Below are 14,908 nucleotides of genomic sequence, written 5' to 3'. Positions count from 1 at the left end.
ATGAAGTGGGTATTCCAAATCCCAAATCTCAAGTCTGGAATCTTTCTTACACAAGTCTGTAATGCTCCTAATCAGCCTGGTGATACTTTTTTTGCTGTGATAGCTAATATCTCAATTGTATAGCTCAAAATGAGAACCCATGTTTGACAAAGATCGGAATATATAAAGTAAGTCTTTCGTTTCAGACTCGGGTTTTCTTTTGCTTGTATTGTTACCAGTGAAGCTGTAAATCAATTAGGCTGAAGCTGCATCTTGTCAGGCTTATTTTTGTATTAAATCTGGGGGAATCAGGCGCTGGACAGTGTATTTCTAATTCTGCCAGTTATCACTGCAAGAGTTCTCTCAATGGATGTTGAAGAATGCTGCTTCCCGTCCCCAAATCTTCAAGGCAGGCATCTTGGAGTTTGGATCCATGAACTGCTACATGAAATAATTTCCCATGTATTAAGGCATAACACCACGTGGTCTCTTTGTTGTAACTACGTGCAATGACGCTTAGGTAGAACAGAGGTACTCTGCCTGTTGGTGCTTATCTCAGTAGGGTCACTGATGGATTTCTGATGCAGCTGATAGCGGTGTGTGACTTTAGTGCCTGGTTTTGGAAGTGTTGCCCACTTTTGATCTAGGCATTTGTAGGCAGGCTGACTGAATCTTACCTTGTTCAGAGCTAATGCATGACTTGCTTCACCAGACTGTTTCCAGTAGAATACCGTACTTAACCACAGGGAGAGAAGCGTTATGAAAATAGTGGGGACCAGATGAGTACGTGCAAATGTCTGGGCCAGGAGCAGAAACTCCACCTGTCAGCAGCACGACTCCCATGGAAGTGAGCCTCTTAAGACACCCACCAGTGTGGCACAGTGCCACCCAGACCCTGTCTGGACTGTAGAGAGGGTGATGAGCAATCAGGGAAAAAAAAAAAAGGCCCAATCTGGATTTACCTTTTATTTTTTTTTTTTTAGTTCATGTGGAACTTACACAGACCATTACCAACTGTTTAAACAGAACTGTAGGAAAGCAGTGATGTGAGGTTTTTCGGGTGTGTTTTTAAGATGCCTAATGACTCTAAACTTCACCTCCCAGGCAGGCTTTGATTTCAGTTTCCTTGGCTTCAGCTGACTGTTCACATCCTCCTGCTGCAAGGGCTGGCTGTGAATGTGGCGGCTGCTGTGCACTTTGAGTGTCCCTGCTCCCCTCCCAGCTCCACATGGAGCCTCTGCAGCCACAGAGGTGAAAGGCTGGTGCAGTGCAGGGGGATGTGTTGGGGTTGATGTGATAGGGCTGTAAGTGGCTGCAGGAGAGGGGTTCTGGTTACCTTGCTATAGCTGTTCCTGAGGAGGAACTGGTTCTGTTTCTATCCCTGAGCCAGAATGGCCACCTAAGCTGGTTTAATTTTTTGGAGCTTCCCAAAGGTATCCTTTGTGTAATTCCTCAGTGAATGTGTTTTATCTTTTGCATCGCTGCAAAAATATGGTCAGGTGACAATTGTATTCCCTGATGTTGGTGGGAGAGGGTTTTCTCGGAATTGGAAGAGTGTGGAGAGTGAAGGTGGCTGCAGGGATGAGACATACACAATACTGGAGTTTGCAGAAAAGCTACTCCTTTACTCTTACATGGTTCAATGTGGAGACGCTTCTGTTTTACCGTGTACTTACTCGTTCTTCATAGAGCCTGGTTGATAAGCCTTGTTCACATGTGGTACCCAGCAACTGTTACACTAAACTTTTGATTTGCTTGCATGTTTAGAGAATTTTCCATCTACGCTTGCTCCTTAAAATGCCTCTTATTTAAGGAATTGCTTTGGCTAATAAAAAAAAAAAGCAAAACAAATCAAGTGCTGTGGCTGTCAGGGGCTTTTCCAGCGAAGAGGAACATATACGCTCTGATTAGGGGTTAAATGCAAATTCTCCCTGGGTGAATTAAGGTCTGATTTCAAATGGAACCTAAAAAATAAAGCTTGCAACATGTAGTTTAATAATTTATGGAGTTAGTCTTGACTTTTGGTCAAATGTCTTTGTTACTTAAATAGCTTTGCTGCCAACTAAATATACCAGTGCTGCAGAGAAGACCTAGATGAGGATTTTGAGGTGGTTTTGATGCTAAAATGCCAACCCTGGATGACATTTTAGAGCAGATTGGAGAATTTGACAGGTTCCAGAAGCAGACCTTCTTTGTCCTGTGTTTGCTTTCTGCTGCCTTCACCCCAGTGTACGTGGGTGTCGTCTTCTTCGGGTTCATCCCCGAGCATCGCTGCTTCAGTCCCGGGGTGGCCGAGCTGAGCCAGCAGTGTGGCTGGAGCCTGGAGGAGCAGCTGAATCACACGGTTCCCGAGTGGGGCAGCCACGGGCCCAGTTTCAGCAGCCGCTGCCGGAGGGAACGGGGGGACTGGGAACAGGTACGAGGGGGACTGGAACACGACGGGCGTCAGCTGCACAGACCCTCTTGGCAGCCTCGTGGGCAACCAGAGCACCGTCCCTCTTGGTCCCTGCCAGGATGGCTGGGTCTACGACTTCCCAGGGACCTCTCTTGTAACTGAGGTAATAGTGAATGCCCGCTTTCCTTTGCCCCCCTGTTACAGACAAGCTAAAGGACATGGGAGCAGGTTGGTGTAGCCTTGGCTGTCCTAAAAAGACACCTGCTTACCTGGATGTGGGATCTTCTCTTGCTTTGAACTTGTGCAGGACACTTTGCAAGTCATCTTCCCTCTGTCCTTGCTATGAAGTGTTACCTTGGCTGCTCAGGAGGTTTATATCTCCAGCTGGGGAGCAAAGCATATTTCAGCAAATAAATCCCCAGGCAGATAAAGTCCAGTTCTGAATGAAACTCCCGTCACATGAGGGGCCCGATTGGCCAGGGTGTGTAAACAGAGCCTGTCCAGCTTGCAGCACTGTAAACAAAACTGACTGATCCCTGAGCTGCTGTGTGCTGCATAGGCCTCCCACTCTTCCGGGGATCTGTGCCCAGATGTGAAGGTCTTGATTTCTTACCTCTCCCCCTACCTCCCCTTTTATCTTTTTTTTTTCTTTTTTTTTGTTTAAATGAAGAAAGTCTTTTAAAGATTGTTTCAAATATGACTAAATTACTACAGGTGGGGGAAAAGGTAATCACATCAGACAAAATTAACTGCTTGAGTCAGGAATAAACTGCAGAAAAGCCAATGGCTTTTCTGTGTTCTTAGAAGATGGATGAACAAGCTGAAAATTATATTTAAGCTACTTACAGTACTTGAGGGTTTTAGCAGTTTTAACTTTAAAAGTAAATCAGTATCTGTGATGCCAAACTTGATTTCCTCACAAAAAGTTCCACCAAATTTTTAGAGATGGTAGAAGTCAGCATTTTCCCCCCATACATCTAACACAAACACAAAAGCAGGTAAATTCTGTGTCCCAGCAACTTCAGCGTTTATAGTTTTGCGAGAGGTTTGAGCTAGATTTTAGAGGGTGAACTGTAAGTGTACTTCTTTCCACAAAGTATGGAGCGAGTGATATTAAAGTTAGGCAATGAGGCACCAAATCTTTTCATACGGTCTGATCTGCACCCCGCAAACAGAGAGTAACCCAGGACTTCTACAAAGCAGAAGCACAGCAGGCACATCTGGCTGTGAAAGGCTTGAGCAGATGCTGTGGTCCAGATGCCCTCACTATGATCTCTTGAGATTGTGGGAAGCCAAAAACTTGCAGTTTGTGTGGATTCATGCAGTCACGCTCTCTCATCAATCGTCTTCCCTTTTCTTCTGAAGGGGGTGCAAGGCCAGGCCCGTGGGTTGCTTCCTTCGCAGGGTAACCAGAAACACCACAAACCTCTCTGCATTTTGGCAATGTGTTTTGGTCCTGGGTACAACTGTTTCCATGCAGGCTTTCAGGCTCTGCTATGTTGTCCTTTGCTCTGCCAGCCAAGCAGGAGAAAGGATAGCGCAGAGTAAAGTGTGTCACTTTGCTCGAAGGAAAAACTGACACATGGAAGAATATCCTCATAGGAGCCCTCACAGAGCATCAGGAGGAATATCTGGTTTTATGTTGATTAAAGATACATAGCTTTCAATAAAACCAGCTATCAGCAGGATGGGAAGGGATTCTCAGTCACATTAGGACAGCTTTTAAAATTAACTTATTCTCCAGTACCTTAAGTGTCTACTTAAGTAAGATATGAGAAATAAGGCCAGATGGCAAATATATGTAAGTGCCTGTGTGGAGTAAAGCTTGACCCTGGATGCAAAATGCCTGGTGTCCTGGCAGGTTAGGGTGTATGAGAGTTTAGCTGGACAAAAGGCCAGAACAGAGAGAAAATGCTGTGGCCTCAGGGGTACAGATACCTCCTGCCACCCTCCCTCAGGGAGCCAGTGCTTCATGGAAAGCAGGATGAGGTAGGTCTCGGCATTGAGGATACCTCTAGTGAAGGTATCACCCTTAGTCCTGAGGGGTGTGCAGGGACTACCATGGTATGCAAGGCCATGAAGCAAACAAAGCTGCTTGGAAGTGTTCACCATCAGCCACAAAAAAGGCTGTTTGAAAAGCCTAAGGTGATCATCAGGTCTAAAACAAATTAGGGTCTTGATATTGACAGGTAATAACTCAGTTATGTTCTTTTGAGTAACAAGAGATGAGACGTGAACAGGAAATACCAGGAAACTCCTCAAGGGCTTGATCCTGTTTTTAATGTCGGAGACTTAAGTCAGTAGGTGTGATAAAACAGGCATTGACTCAGAAACAAGTTTAAATTTTTAACTGAAGTGAAGGATGCTTGTGGATGGGAGCCAGGTCCTCATTTTGCTCTTTTGCTTCTAACTGTGTTTGCGCTTTTAGTTTAACCTGGTGTGTGAAGACTCCTGGAAGCTGGACCTCTTTCAGTCTGCGGTGAATGCTGGGTTTTTTATTGGCTCCATAAACATTGGCTACATAGCAGACAGGTATGTGTGGGCCAACAGTAAAGCCCTCTGAACTCTCTTATCAGTGTTCAGCAGCTGAGCTTAGTTAAAAGCAGAGAAAGGTTGTGCAACTGATATAATCTCTGCTCTTCTCAAAATAATGTCAACCACCTGGGTGTTCAGTCACAGCATTAGGAGCCAGTACTCTGTCACTCAGGTCATACCTGGTGCTTTGCACAGATATTTCCCACTCAGAGAGTCCTGCAGAGCTTGCCAGGACTATTTTGGGACCATACATCCAAAACTCCCTACTGTGCCATGCCAAAGCCTGGGGACGTTAACCAAAGCCAGGAAATGGTGGTTTGGAGTTTGGAAACAACTTGCTTCCTTTGGAGAAACTTTGAAATAGTAGCCGTAGAGGTTGCCAGATAGATACAGCAGGAGTGCTGGTTTGGAAATCCCTGTGTCCTGGCATCCTTAGCACCGCCGTTCAGAGCCAGCAGAGACAGCCACCCTTGCCCAGATGGCCAAAGTTAAAAAGAAACAAATGCCAATATTTGAAAGCCTTTTTTCCCCCTTGTTCCCTTCCTGCCCAGAGACTGTTAATACAGCAGGCTCTGAGCTGCTCCAACTGCCAGTGCAGTCCACTTGCAGCAATATCCATATGTGTAAGATTTTTGAGGATTAGGATTGGGGTATATACATCTGTTACCCTGGTGCATGCAGTTGTATCAGAATCATAATATTAGCCTATACTTATTTTTCACCCCATTATAAAAGCCAAATCACTAAGCTGCCTATTTCGAAATTAAGAGATAACAGTCACAGCCCAAATATATGTAAATACGGCATTATTGCTGCTCTTTAACTTGGGAAATTTTTCTTCCTCTGAGAAAGAAGCCTTTGTGGCACAGTAATTTTTCAGGGAATTAAAAAGCAGAAAAATGAATAATGGGTTAAAAATAAAAGTCGGTATGCATCTATCCCTAGTAGAGCAAAGCTGCATTTTTTCCAAAGGTGCACAAAGCTCTTACTACTTTAAAACACCTATGATTTCATGACTACTGTTCTGCTTTACTCATACTATCTTCCAATCCAGGTTTGGTCGTAAATTTTGCCTCTTAAGTACAATTCTTGCAAACGTGGTCTGTGGAGTACTTCTGGTCTTTGTGCCCACCTACCTGTGGATTGTCATCCTCCGCTTCTTGCAAGGGCTGGTCAGCAAGGGCTGCTGGACCGCAGGCTATATCCTGGGTGAGTTCAGACCTCTTCCCAGGAGCAAGACTGGCAGCAGAAGATGAAGAAAAATGGGGGAAAAAAGCCATTTAAAAAACACCTCCTATGGCTTTTAAAAATAATATTCAGGCTGCTATAAAGGAATTTTCTCCCTCTTTGACTTCTCAGGACTTTTTCAAGCACTCTCATTAGGGAGAAGCAGCAAGTTCAAGTGAATGGTGGTATATTAGGGCTGTTACCTCAGGATAGGCTTTCCCCTATGGTGCAGCTTCCCTTTGCAGACCTAGGCTGACAGGCTCCCCTGTCCCCCCTCAGGCACCAGGTGGGGCAGGTGACGGCCCCAAGGCAGACCACAGCCACTCCAGCCCAGTTGCAGATGGGGTGGTGGCGGGGGAGGCCATTAAAGAAGCAGGAGGAGGGTGGGGAAAATGTGAGGCATTTTTATGACACGAAGAGTGTTAAAAGGCAACCAGAGGCCTTACAGCCTAAAAATAACTGAAGGGCAGCATGTGTTTGCTGAGAAAAAGACAAATTGTTTAGGTATCTCTGCAGTTGCCTAAGCGTAGGCCAGCCCAGGGGACTGCAAAGCAATGTGAGGAGCCAGGGACTGCGCTGGTGCTTCTCCCAGCACTGACCATGTCTGGTGGCAAAGCACAGCTGCATGGCAGCAGGGCTGGGGCCAGCTCAGCACCACTTTCTGGTCCTTTCAAACCAAACCCAACACTAAACGATCACCAAAGTAACAAATAAAAAAAGTTAAATGCTGCGAAATAGAGCCTTATCTGGACTATGGTGGCAGGTGGCTCTACCAAATAGCCCCAAGTGGTCCAGTTAACTGCGACGGTGGTAAAGATGTAAATGTCAACGCTCTGAACTGCTAAGGTTTTAGTGGGGACATCTTGCTAATGCAGTTATCCAGATGTTTGATATAAATAAAGCAAAAACATCTAGCCCGCAGTCATGGAATCACAGAATGTACTAGGTTGGAAGGGACCTTTAAAGATCATCCAGTCCAACCCCCCTGCAGTAAGCAGGGACACTGTTACTAGATCAGGTTGCCCACAGCCCCATCAAGCCTGACCTTGAATATCTCCAGGGATGGGGCCTCCACAACCTCTATGGGCAACCTGTTCTGGTGACCTACCACCCTCATATTGAAGAACTTTTTCCTAATATCCAACCTAAATCTACCCTTTTCTAGTTTAAAACCATTACCCCTTGTCCTATCGCTACATGGCCTAGTGAACAGCTCTTCTGCAGATTTCTTATAGGCACCTTTCAAGTATTGGAAGGTCGCTACAAGGTCCCCCCAGAGCCTTCTCTTCTCCAGGCTGAACAACTCCAGTTCTCTCAGCCTATCTTTGTAGGAGAGGTGCTCCAGCCCTTTGATCATCTTTGCGTGCTCTGCACATACTCCAGCACTTCAGTGTCCTTTTTGTGTTGGAGACTCCAGAGCTGGATACAGTACTCCAGGTGGAGTCTCAACAGAGCAGAGCAGCCCAGACCATCTTCTGCCATGACATGATTGTTCCTTCCTGTGCGTATTCTAATAATCATCCTGACCTAATGAAATCCCTTCCAACTCCTAGTATTCTGTGATTCTGTTATTCTAGATGCTTGCTTGGCCTAAAATCTTTTCCTGGCACCAGTGAAATCTTCATCACCTCTTCTGTGGAACTTTATGCCATTTTAGAGCATAAAATACCTTTCAGGACAATGACTTGCCCTATCATGGTATTTCCCCTCAATTATATCTTTTTACTTCTGGATTCTTATTGAAATTCTCTCATGAGAGAGAAGTCACCCAAAATCATCCCAAAAGTCAGTTTATTTTTCTATCCTCTGGTCCAGAGGCTTTATGTCAGGAAGACCAGGATTACCAAGGCTGTTTCCTCAGGGTGCTAACGCAGCATTGGTCTTCCAGCATTCCCACGGACCAAATTACTGCTGCGCTGAGTGGCCATGGCTGAGCTGCAGTTCACCTGTCTCTGTGTGTGTTTGCAGTGACAGAAGTTGTGGGTCCGAAGTACCGGAGGACGGTGGGCATTCTCTACCAGGCAGCCTTCTCCGTCGGGCTCTTGGTCTTCGATGCCATCGCTTATGCCATCCCTCACTGGCGGTGGCTGCAGCTCACCGTCACCCTGCCGAGCTGCTTCTTCCTGCTCTACTACTGGTAAACAGGCTTTCGTTGTACCTCTGCCCCCCACCCAAAAATCAGCTTCTGCATCCTGAGACCTGATACTGAGGGAGATTTGGTGCTGCTTTTTGGTTTTGTGTGCCTCTTAGTGCAAAGAGGACATACATAGCAAAAAAGAGAGGAAAATAGGACCCCTCAGCAACTGAGAATTCATTGCATCCTAGCAAAGAAAAAAAGTGCCTTGATGTAATTTACGGGATCCTACACTGAAAAGATGGCTATCAAGAGATTATTGAATGCTAACATAACACTAACAGGTTGTTTACATGTTCTTCTAAGGCAAAAAAGATCGCAGCTTTTTGTGGGCAAACCAAAAAGGCGGCATGCGAGTTCACTTTTACTTTGGATTCTCTCCTCTCTTTTTGAGTTTGAGTGCTTTGGGTTTGAGAAATTGTCTGGATGAGTCAGGAAGTTAGGAATAGTAGAAAGAGATTAGTTGTCTTCCTTTTTCCATATCTGTGAATTGCTAAGCCAGTTCTAGCTTGTTTACCTTAACGTGTGATGGCACAACTGGAAAATGACTCCCTAAGAGAGGCCAGTTTGTGGTGAACAGGCTGAATAAAATGATAGCACTACTCTTGCTTAACCCTGATTTATCTTTAGTAAACTCATCTCTGACTAAAGCCACTAGAACCACTGCTCCTCTTCCCTTTTCAGCAGTGAGATAAAGTACTTTTCATGATGAGGAGGGGAGGAACACACACACACACACACACACACACACACACACACACAAAACCCCCCAGACAAACAAAAAACCCCACCTGCCTGTATCCAACCAAATCACTCTCTCCACACTATCCATACGTGGGAGAACTATGTGGACTTTCTGTTTTGGTATATAATAGCATACACTCGCATTGTAGGTGCCTCCCAGAGTCTCCCAGGTGGCTGATATCTCAAGGAAAAAATGACCAAGCTATGAAAATTGTCAGTGATATGGCTAAAAAAAATCAGAAAAAGATGCCTTCCCATTTTGAGGTGAGCTCAGTGTTTGTTTGTACATGTAAGCAGGTATCATGATAGTCCCTTCTATTGGCTCCTCTCAGTAGAAACTTACTGAACGCTGTACTGGCTTTTCTGCAGGATATTAAATTTGAAGAGGAAGATGGTGGAAAGCAAACTCCTTCACTATCTGACCTCGTCAGGACACCACAGATGAGAAAAAACACATTCATTTTGATGTACAACTGGTAAGAAGATAATGTTGGAAAGCTGTTTTTGGAGGCTCCAGCAGGACACAAACCCCTGTTCTCCAACTGACTAACAAAGCCAGGATGCTCTTCTCTGCCCAGGTTCACAAGCTCCGTCCTCTACCAGGGACTCATCATGCACATGGGAATGGCTGCTGGGAACATGTATCTGGATTTCCTCTATTCTGCACTTGTTGAGTTCCCAGCCGCCTTCATCATCATTGTCACCATTGACCGCATCGGGCGGCGCTACCCCTGGGCTGCAGCAAACCTGGTGGCTGGGGCTGCCTGCCTGGTCACAGCCCTGATTCCAGAGGGTGAGTCACCCCTGTGAGGCCACCTGGTGGTTTTCCACCCTGGCATTGCCCCCTGGGAACAGCACACACCTCTCCCTCCCTTTTCCTGAAGTCCAGCCCTAATGAACCCCAAACCCATGCCTGCCATTGGTGCTGTCTCTCTTTTAACAGTGCTTCTTATGCTACAGAAGTGAAATGAGGTCGATTTGTAGGACTGTTACTAATCTCAAAGCACCTGTGTCCCCTGTGCTGCTTTGGGACAGCCCCTGTGTCACAGCTTTCATGGTGCTGACTGCTCCCATTCCCTCATTTGCACAGGCGAAATAAGGCCCCTTAAAAACATGAAGTGACATGGGATCAGAGGTCACCCTAAAATATCACTGGTGTATTAATTGACACCTGCTAAATAATAAATACTTTCAAATGTGTTGAATGCATTTTCTCTGCAGACCTACATTGGCTAAAAGTGATTGCTGCCTGCATTGGGAGAATGGGAATCACAATGGCTTTTGAAATGGTTTGCTTTGTGAACACTGAACTGTATCCAACGTACATCAGGTAGGTGCATCCTCCTATTTGGCCTGGAAACAAATAGTTGAGGCCAATGTGTATGTTATGTTTTAGGCTAAATTATCCTCAAATGCTTCAGAGCTACACAAGTACTGCTGAACATAAAGTAGGTTGAGCACAATTAAAATGCTTTGAAAAGGTAACTTAATAAAGAAAACGAATGTACTTTAAGGCAGGTGAAAATTCATGTGACTGAAATAAAGGGAAAAGTGGAGAAAGAAGTGGAATCAGAAGTCCCACACAGTGCTTGGATTTGTCCTGTGCAAAGGTTAGAGTTGTGATCCATCCCCTTCCATCTGCAGTACTCTGCTAATGTGATCCTTTTGCTGTTCAACCAGGAACCTTGGGGTGATGGTCTGCTCTTCCTTGTGCGATATCGGTGGAGTCATTGTCCCATTCATTGTCTACAGACTGGTGGAAGTCTGGCACGATCTGCCACTGGTAGTCTTCAGTAAGTGCCACCTTGCCTCCTTGCTAGCTGTTCCTCGGGTACAGCAGTGAGGCCCAAGTCTCAAAGGCAGACAAAAGCAGCTGAGACAGTTGCCCCAAATTCAGCAGAAGCCTTGTCCTGTCTACAAAAGCCATAACCTTAATTTTATAACAACCTGGAGCCTGTTTATGCATTCATGTCTACTTTACCCTTATTGTTCCTTGCATTTTAAAGGAAGCTAGAGGTGAATACAGGTTCAACAGATGGCAAAGAGCTGAGAAATGTTTTGTTGAGATAAATACTTTGATGAATTCAAACCTGATGAATTACTGCTATTCGGTGAGGTATATTGTCTCAGTCCAGGAGCCAAAATCTTGAATTTCACACAATTGCCTAATTAATAGAGTACAAGCACTTCAGCTTTTCTGGTGGTCTGTTAACTGGCTGCTTTGCAGTGATTTGGAAAGAGATTGGTAAATAAATGCAAGATGAGTGTTTACAGACCAGTGACCTGAACTCTCAGGTCAGGGCCTGCAAAACTTTTCTGAATCTTTAGATCCGCACAATATTTATAGAAAAATGTCTTCAATGGCAATATGCAGTTTTTTGACAGACAGCACGTTTAGGAGGGTGCTTGTCAGATTTCAAATATAGACACCAACTAGTGGAGAAGTTAATCATATTATGTAGGAGATAACGTTCATATATTTTCTAAATCTTGTTATGCAAGTAGCACAAAAATTGATGTTTCCTGACATCCACCCTGGGCTAGAAAGGGTTCTTTCCTCTTTACAGCTGCCTGTCCAGGCTGAGATGCCCTTGTTCAGTGCATCTTTCACCACTGAACTTGGTTCATTGCTGCCATGCCCTCCAGAGGTGGCATGCTGGTTTTGCATATAGAGCCTTGATATGAACATCTTGAATAACAAAATAAAATGACATTTATGAGTCCTTTGCACCAGGCAGTAGAAAGTGGTGTTTATGCTGGAAAGGGGTATATGCTAACAAGCTCTTTGTGCATCTGTTTGATTTGAAGCTGTTATTGGTTTGATCGCGGGTGGTCTGGTGTTGCTTCTACCTGAAACTAAAGGAAGAGTTTTGCCTGAGACTGTTGAAGATGTTGAAAACTTCCACAGGTGAGTCAGGATAATGAACTCTTAGCAGCTTTCACTTGAAATTGTGCAAAATCCCTGCCCAGAGCTCCTTGGGGAAGCCCAGGGGTTACTTAGCTGCCTCCTATGCTTCCAAGAAGTTGCTAGTGAATTCCCAAACTTTAGCTTGAGAGAGATTTTGTTTTTAGCACTTGTCCACCTAGGCATCTGTAAACAGGGAGCATAGTCCTATACTGTCCTGTGAATATCTGCAATAGTCTCTTGAACCTGAAGCAACACTATTATAAATGTTATTGGTGCTCTAAAAAACCTAACTGATCCTGTGAAATGGAAAAAGGGAATTCTTCATAAGAGCTGCTTATGTGGTAAGTGAAGCACCAGTGTCTACTGAGGTGCTGGAGCCATTCTAGAGGCTTTGAGGATTAGCTGCTCATTTTCTCTAGGGAAGCGGCAGGGCAAGTGAAGAACTTGAAGTTAGAGGCTCACTGAACATCTTCATTCCTGGTTGCCCGCTCATGTCTTGTTATTCTTTGCAGGCAAAGTGGTCCAAAGGCCAAAAAGATCTACCTCCATGTCCAAACGTCAGAAGCAGCACAAGACTGAAGTAGACTGAACTCTTTCTGGGCTGCCTGCTTTAAGGCACTAGCATGGAAAGGCAAATTGGAATAAATACTCTCCCCTATCATGCCTCTTTTTTTTGGTCTGCTTATCCTTTATTATATGGATATTTGTTTGGGGGGGTTTGATGGGATTGTCCCTGTTGCTGCATAGCTGCTTCCCTCTCTGTATGCTATAATATAAATATGTTTCAGAGCTGGAAACTTTTTGTACCAGCTGTGTGGACCTCAACATCTTAACCTGGGGCTGGTGGAGTCCATCCCAACAAAACTTTATAAGCCTCCATGAAGTCTGATACTTTTTTTGGTCTTATGAAGTGGCAGCATAGTATAACAGATGTTTATTTCTGTTGTGGAACTGAGGTGACTACATACTTGGTACAATCTTGTTACAACTTGCAACACATTTACACAGATTTTTTTTTTTTTTGCAAGCCGTTGTGTGTTATGGTGTTCATATGAGTCCATGTACCTTTACAGCAGCCCTCATCAGGGCTTTATTGGCTGTCTTCAAACTCACAAAGATGGACACGTGGAAACTTCAGAGCACGAGAAGGGGTGCATGGGAGAAAGACTTAGAATCATAGTCCTTCATAGTGGGTAATCTAGACTTTTGTATGTGTGTGCAAAACTGTTTCCCTAAGGCTCATATCATTATAAATGTGTGAATGCACAGGCATGCAGAATTTTATTAAAAATATTATGATGAGACTCAGAGTGGGAGGGGACATTAGAGCTGCTATGGGACTGAGAGTCCACCAGAGTCCTGCTCCACTGGAGGCTTGGGATGGGGCTGGGGCCAGGACCAGGACAGGGCTGTATCTCTGGAGAGAGCTGGGCTCAGGCTTAGAGACCTCCAGGACTCCAGGACTCTAAGCTGGGATTTGGCCAGGGGCCCTGTGCCTCAGGGAAGCCTGGGGTAACACTGCATCTGCCAAGAAATATCTAGCACCTTTCAAAATCTTCCTAGTCCTTCCCACTTAGCAACTATAACAGTCTTGTGGATGCAGACAAAAACAGGTGCAGCAGTACTGTTTCTGTATTATTGGGCCATAGCACTGCTGGGGAACACTGGTTTTCAATAAGGATGCTGTATGCATGGCGCAGGATACTGCTGCCCGTTGATGCTCATCTGGAGGGAGTGAGCTTCTACCTCAGCGAGGTGTTGCTGGGCCCTCACAGGCAGTGTGCTGCTCCTCTGGGATTGCTTCCTGGTGTGGTAGTATGGTGATCTCGCCCTTGCTTTCAACTGGCCTGAGCCTCAGTTAATGTCAGTGTTGCTGTGAGGCCCCCAAAGGCAGGGGAGCATGTTGTCCAGCAAAGCAGGGCCATGGCAAGGTTGGTCTGAGAAGGTGAGAACAGATCACAGTGGTGTGACTTTGACCCAGGCAGTTACAAAACTAGTAATTGCTTCAGGGTCAGAAAGGAGCAAACTAGTCCTGAGATGGGCAAGAGGGACAGTGAGGATGTAATTATGTGTCCTGTGGAGCTGGTATCTTGCTGTGAGTGCAGAGGTGTCTCTGGTCTACAACAAATGAAATCTGGCAGAACAGCTGTCCTTATTATAGTTCATTGGTTCAGAACCTGTTGAAAACTCTGCAGAAAAAGAAATGGCAGAGGAGACAAGAAGTCAAGCAAAGCAAATATGGGGATGAATAAACAAGTAACTACAAAAGCTGAAGTCAATGAAACGAGTCAAATCTTATCTAGCCGCACATGATTGCTCTCAAAGTGAGAGCCTTTGTGTCCTGGGTGCATGGTAGGAGTGGATCTCCTCCAGGGTATGAGACAAGCTGTGTAACATCCTGCCTGAGACAAAATAAGAGTTTGCCCACTTCCCTTCCCGTTGATAGCATCTGAAGCTTGTCTGCTGCTGGAGTGTAGCCAGCCCAGGGACAGGGCTGTCCCTGCAGCTTGTGAAGGAGCACTTCATGGCCCAACCATCAGCTGGCTCAGGCACCCCAGCTGTGTCCAGGTTAATGGAAGTGGAACTGACCTTTTAGGAAGACCCTGTCCCCTGCCCAGTTACTTAAAACCACAGTGTAAGGACTGTGCCTAAAGAGAACATGAAATCTCCATGTTTCAGGGTACCCACCAACTTTTGTACCTGGGTTTTGGAAAGAATTGCTCTTTACTTTTGCAAAGTTTCTGGTGTACTCCCTGGCATCATCTGATGGACAGCCTGGCTGCAGATGTGGTCTTTCAGCACTTTCTAGCACTGTTTTTGTCCTCTGCTGTTGCTGTTAGCACCAACATCCAAACACCACTATGCCAGCATAGCTGCTTTTTGGGGAGGCTCCAGTGCTAATTTTATCCCATCAAACATGGCCCCAGGCTCTGTGGTACATCAGAGACTCACTAAGGCTTCTTGTCTGCAAGCTGTAATCTTAATG

The 14,908-nt window shown here is 45.3% G+C and overlaps 1 protein-coding gene across 1 annotated transcript; it reads left to right on the top strand.

Annotated features, from left to right (window-relative positions):
• The first annotated feature begins 2,104 nt into the window (after positions 1–2,104).
• On the top strand, positions 2,105–12,501 carry LOC104547746 (solute carrier family 22 member 2-like). The gene is given in 12 exon segments (XM_010193564.1): positions 2,105–2,389; positions 2,391–2,537; positions 4,803–4,906; positions 5,964–6,118; positions 8,105–8,273; positions 9,164–9,278; positions 9,384–9,490; positions 9,593–9,807; positions 10,236–10,344; positions 10,695–10,807; positions 11,823–11,922; positions 12,435–12,501. Coding segments are annotated over 12 exon segments (1,686 nt in total).
• The last annotated feature ends 2,407 nt before the right edge of the window (positions 12,502–14,908 follow it).

This window comes from Mesitornis unicolor, unplaced genomic scaffold (assembly GCF_000695765.1).
Source record: "Mesitornis unicolor isolate BGI_N332 unplaced genomic scaffold, ASM69576v1 scaffold22400, whole genome shotgun sequence".
NCBI classification, from domain to species: Eukaryota; Metazoa; Chordata; class Aves; order Mesitornithiformes; family Mesitornithidae; genus Mesitornis; species Mesitornis unicolor.
Note: the sequence above shows the minus strand (reverse complement) of the source record. Positions and strands in the feature narration are given on the sequence as shown.